Here is a 6,000-nt window from a genome sequence, read left to right on the forward strand (position 1 = left end):
CAGCGCGATTCCGGACTAAAGCACCTAGAACCACTCGGCCACGGCGGCCGGCAAACTGTTCCTCCTGAAGTGTGGGAAAAAGTATACGATCGGACGAAAGAAGAAAATAATTAGGTTAATAATGAACTAACAAGAGATAATTTGGGCAGCCAATACTAAGTGAAAAAATGATGAACTTTCACATGTAAAACAAAGTTAATTTTGTTATGTTTTTAACTTCCTCTGCTATGAGTGTGAATCCTGAATCCTTCCTGGTCTTGCTGACAAAGTTTTATGAATTTATTCATAAAAGTATAGACAGTGGGAATTAAAAAGTCCTGTGGTGTCTCTCCTGCTCCAAGATGGCCCGTTTGACGTCCTACCCCCCTTAAGTTAATAACACCGTACCTACCTAGACAGTTCAAGTTTTAAAAAAGTTGCCTTTCAAAAGAAACTGCAGTCATTCTGCTGTTGACATTTGGCCCGTTGACTAATGAGTTTACCAACGACTGGTGTAGACTGTGGAACATCGCAGTAGCTGGGCGATAAGGATTTTGCTCTGTCATTTTTGGCTGAGTTGGAGACAGATGCTAACGTGGTGTACATTGTTGCAGGATGTCGCCGACGGAGTTCAGCAACTACATCAAGCAGCGGGCGATGCAGCAGCAGCAACAGCAGCAGCTGCAGTCGCCGCGGCCGCTGTCGCCGGCTGACTACTTCCTGCAGGGCTACCAACAGGCGCACGGCTCGCACTTCCCCTACCACGAGCTGTACCACGCGCCCCCGCCGCCACCCCCGCACCACCACCAGCTGTTTGGCGGCGCCGGCGCCGGCGCGGGGGCGGGCGCGGGCGCGGCGGCGGCCTCCTCCCCCGACGGTCCGCCGCCCTCGTCGGCCAAGCAGCTGCTGCCGCCCCCGCCGCCCCCGCACCACTACCAGGCGCACAGCCCGTACCAGCACCTGCTCGTAGCCAACTAGGCCCGCCCTCCAGCAGCAGCCGGCTTGATCATCTTCTAGTCGCAGGGTGGCGAGCACACCCTTTACCTTGGATTACGATTCGGGTCGCTCTAGAACCAACACCGTCTAAAAAAGAAAAAAAAAAAACTGAGACACACACACACACACACCATAATATATATACATACATGATGATATATTTTTCCTTCCTTGGTTGGTTTGCCAAGCCACTGTTATGTTGTAAAACTAGAAAGTAATATTTTATAATATATCTATATTTTTTACCCATTTTTCTACATTGTAACGATATGTTGATCTTCACACCAAGGGGCGTGGCGCGTGGAGTGCGTCGCTGAGCGATTGCGTCCCTGCGCTGCACGCCCCCGTGTTTCGATTACGACAGACAGAGCAGCTTCGATGTTGTTTGAAAACGAAAAAAAAAAATGAAAAAAAAGTTCTGGTGGGCGTGTGCGACGAGCTCGCCTTCCACATGTAAATAGAAACTGCGAGAGTGAAAGGAAACAAAAGAAGAAAACCAAGAATGGAGATAAAAAAAGATCACCGGTGATTCAAGCTTTTTATTTTGTTACTACGTTCGGAGGAGCTGAAAGATTCAAATATTTTTCAAGTTTTTTGTACCGTGCCCTCGGATCAGTATTGTAGCCCGCTGCGCTAGCCGCCGCGGGCGCCATTCGACTTTCTACGCTAGATCTTCATGTATAGAGATTAGTCATAGCTACACATATTGTTTTGATTTGTTCCTTTATTTTTTCACTGATTATATATATATATACATAAGAGATATATATATACATAAAATAGATTTGCTATAGCTATTGTTTTTATTTGTTTTTATATTGAAATATATTTTGTTTAATACTGACTATTGTTATGTTTGGTATAATAATATTAATATATTAATAATAATATTAAAATTAATACTTCAAAGTACGTATAGGGTCTGGTTTCAATACAATGTTGCTGAACGAAACGAAGAAATGGTTAATGGTACCTGAAAAATAGTCATTTGTCAGGCAATGACGAGTTGGTTGTTTGCGGTTGTTGGTGAAGAAATTTGGTGTTAAGGCGGAGGCTGTCTTGCCTGTGCGATGGACGCAAACTGAGATCGGGCCAGAGGGAGATGCGGGTTCGTCGGTTGTGCACAGTTCCTATAAGAACGTCCGAGTACATTTTATACAAACTATCCATTACTAAATTCTATGCACTCTAAGCAAAACGTTTACCTACTGATACTGCAGAATCCATAAAAACAGAGTTACCAAAGTTACGTTTATTTCTTATTTTTAATATAAGACCTGTTTAGAAACAGAAATATATGTGACCAGTGCAGCTTTCACTTCCGCTTTTCAACATCTAACACATTAACAGACACAAAATTTTGATAATGCTTATTTCTTAGCAAATCAGCTCCTAATTCCCTTAACATCAAAGCATAGCACAGAAAACTTGAAAGTGCTGTTCGTGTCAAGCACCTCTTCCTTTTGTAAGCGAACAACTACACTCAAACAAAAAGCATTGTGATTAACTATAGTCCGTATTTTTTTCTATTTTGTGCTTCTACGAGACGTTTGGGCTATCATCAGTGCAAAGACTGTTTTGATGCAGCTCTCCACACTAGTCCACTTCTTCATCTCTGCATAACTATTTCAACCTATATCCACTTTAACCTATTTACTGTTGTGTAGTCCCGGTCTTCCTCCACAATTTTTATTTTATCCTCCTAGACTTCATTACCAAATTGACTACTCCTCGATGCGTCGGGATGTCTCGTAACCTATCCCTTGTGCCATCATGCTCTTTTCTCTCGTTTTCATTTCAGTATCTCATGATTACTTATTCACTCTACCAAAGTAATCTTCAAAATTATTCTGCAGCAGATTTCAAAATCTTTATTATCTTCTTGTCTGTGGTGTTTGCTTTCCACATTTCACTTCCATGTAAGGCTATACCCAGAACAAATACTTTCAAAAAGGCTTCTAGCTCTTAAATTTACATTTAGCGACAACATGTCTCTCTGTGTCGCGAAAGCTTTCATTGATATTGCCCAGCATACACTTCATATCCTCCTTCCTTCTCCTGGCGTGTATTACTTTGCACTTCTCCTGACGTGGATTACATTGCTGTCAAAATAACCAATGCAGCTTCTACTTCAGAGTCTCATTTACTAATTTAGTTCCCTCAGCATCACATGACTTAATCCAACAGTCCTCAGTTACCCTTTTCTTATCTCTATCTCTTTTCAAGACACTATCAGCATTTTCAACTGATCTATCGTTCTTTGTTGTAAGTGTTATACAATCTGAACAGTTATTTACTTGGGTTTCATTTATTTAGTGGGTGTTGTTGAATGAGAAGGAGTCTGTGTGACAAATAAATCATTGCAACCTAGGTAACTTTTAACAATCAGTGCATAAATAAGTGTAATCCATGCAGTAATGTATTTGGCTTCTATTTAGTCCAGAAACCAATATAAAGAGAATAGTTTTTGACACAACTGTAGTACATGATTTCCTGAAACCACGGAAACTATTTAATGTTAAAATGGTGCCACAGTTGAGCAGATAACTAGCTGGTCGTTCCCACGTCTACAATACAACCGACGAATCACGTCTGCCGTCTGGTTTTGAATAAGCAATAGCAGTTTCCGCCCAGCCGACTGTTTTTGCGGTAGATATGACTAGCAAATAAAGGAAAGTGACAGGGATATCTTCTGTGAGAAGCAACTCAGAAAGTGGCAACATTGACTCTTTTTTATCTACAACGTCCGTGTCAGATTTTTCTTTTTCATCCCGTTTTTTGTGGAGCTACAGAAGTAACGTTAATAAATACACACATATATAAATATATATATATATATATAGGGCATAGCAAAGTCGGCGACGACGGTCTATCTTTTTTACCTAACGTGATTTCAGTGTCAATATCAATTACAACTATTTATAGTAGCGAGGTAGAATTTAGCTTTAGGAAGGCGGCCTTACAGCGGAGGTGGCGCAGCCAGCGGGCGATTTGCGCACTACCGGACGAGGCAGGGACGACGAGAACGCCGAACTTGGCCGAAGTCGCACAGTGTCTGTGATACAGGGGGGCTACTATGCTCCCGTCGTTTGCGACAAGCGCTTCTTGTGGCGATCGACGCCTTGCACCATTTTCGTGCGAAGTTCGCCAGGAGACTAATGTTCTGCCTGTCGCTTCGCGAACTATGGACCGTCGGTAAACTAATGTGCAGGCGAGGCACATATACAGTATTTCCAGCGCGAAAACTAAATCGCGTATAACGTGTCCGTAGCGGAGCAGTCAGTTCGGCTACATCGAACCCCAGTTCGACCCAAAACATTGTCGCGGATTTTGCCTTAGTGTGAGGACTGGTAAGAATTTATTTGGCGTCGCCGGCACGACAGAGATGTGGTAACCACGTACAGCTACAGTAATACCGTCGGAGACGTCTTAAACCTGTATTACTTGAGGAACTATCGAGTGATCGGGTGACTGAATGCGGACTCGGAAGCAGACATTGCGTCCCATATGGGCAACAGGTACGCTGATTCTCGAAGCATCCGCGTGACCATTTATGTTACCCAGTTGCAGTCTGTATGAGAATTCAGTCATTCGTGGGTTGCGAGATACGGGTTCGAGACAGAAGATGATACAGCGGTCGGTTTGCTTTTACTGCCTCACTTGCTTCATCGCGATGTCTGCTTCTTTTTTTAATTGCTACTGAAAAATTTAGCTTACCGCGATAGGATTTAAAATGCTACCTCGAGGCAAGATTCTAAAATGTAGGCACCAAAACTGACGTCTCGTGTTGCGCGTCCGCGGAAGAGTAAAGTACTCAACCTGGAAATGTCGCCGAACTACATCGTCTAGAGCCCGATGTGTATCTGGACCGATAGAGCTCTGGGCGAACTAACGTCGCGTCGCAAGAGGCCCGCTCGGCTATTTCGGCTGTCTCGACGTACACAATGTTTGTGATAAAAGTAGTAATTTGTGATCTCAGACATGTTCGATAATCACGCTCTGTAACAAGTACTGAAACAGAAAAACACGCACCTTGGAGTTTCTTGCGCCGTTGTCGGTGATGAATATTTGCAGATGCCACTCTGGTGTCGTGGAAACGATGTTCGTATCTTCACCCAGCAACCACTACGACACGTCGAGTCTGAAAATATGACTTTCGCGTGCTCTATTGATACGGGTGTTGAGCTCTGGCGAGGTTCAGAGGGAAAAACCTTGTGGTTCCCAAACTACTTCTGCCGTCATTGTTTCGACAACGGCAGAAATTGTTGCCCGCAGAGGGGGAAAGTAGGCTGATTAGGTGAAGCGATGCACGGGCGGAAATGCTAGTGACGCCCGCGGCAGCCCGACGCACCCCTCGCGCTCCGTCGTCGACGTCAGCGCGAGTGGTGGCCGGGCTGAGGTTTGCAGAGGCCAGACTCTTCTAATCTCGCGCGGCTAGCAGTCGCAAGCCCTGCGTCCGTTGCGACCGCTCGCCGGCGCACCCACGTTTTTTGCTCTTATAGTGGCCGCCGTCATAGTGAGAACGGATTTTTCCATCCCGTTACTATAATATACATGTGTATAATAGTCTATAATTTTTCATATTGTTGTACGAATTTTTAAGTTTATATTAAAATGTTTTGTGCATTCATAAAACTTTTGCCGTATTTTCATCTCGTCTCCCCTGCCCTTCCGACCACTCTCTAGTCTTCCTACACACGTAGATCAAATGTAGAAACAGGTTTTTATTCACGAGATATTCGCAGAGCCACGGGAAAATACCAAAACGAAGGAAAGTCGGCATCCAATCATCTATTAACAAGGCAGAATAATATGACAGCATTGCTAGAGAACAGCTCCATTGAAGCATCTAAAGCTCAATCCCACCGTAACTCTAGCCATCAAAACACAAAAGATATTTACGAAACGAAATTTTTCAAGGTTTTCATTGAACTTTGCTCCACAGCCGTAGCGAATTTTTCGAATGGTTGATTTCGCTTGCAACTGCCTGTTTTACTTCACTTGTAAAAATTTGGCCTTAGGTCA

The 6,000-nt window shown here is 43.9% G+C and overlaps 1 protein-coding gene across 1 annotated transcript in view; it reads left to right on the forward strand.

Annotated features, from left to right (window-relative positions):
* Positions 1–5,610, forward strand: part of LOC124802990 (protein Tob1-like) — a 166,496-nt gene extending 160,886 nt beyond the window's left edge. Inside the window, exon 6 of the mRNA XM_047264095.1 lies at positions 594–5,610. Coding sequence (XP_047120051.1) covers positions 594–957 — 364 coding nt within the window. The 3' untranslated portion in view covers positions 958–5,610. The remainder of the gene's footprint in view (positions 1–593) is intronic.
* The last annotated feature ends 390 nt before the right edge of the window (positions 5,611–6,000 follow it).

Source organism: Schistocerca piceifrons, chromosome 1, assembly GCF_021461385.2.
Source record: "Schistocerca piceifrons isolate TAMUIC-IGC-003096 chromosome 1, iqSchPice1.1, whole genome shotgun sequence".
In the NCBI taxonomy this organism is placed as follows: Eukaryota; Metazoa; Arthropoda; class Insecta; order Orthoptera; family Acrididae; genus Schistocerca; species Schistocerca piceifrons.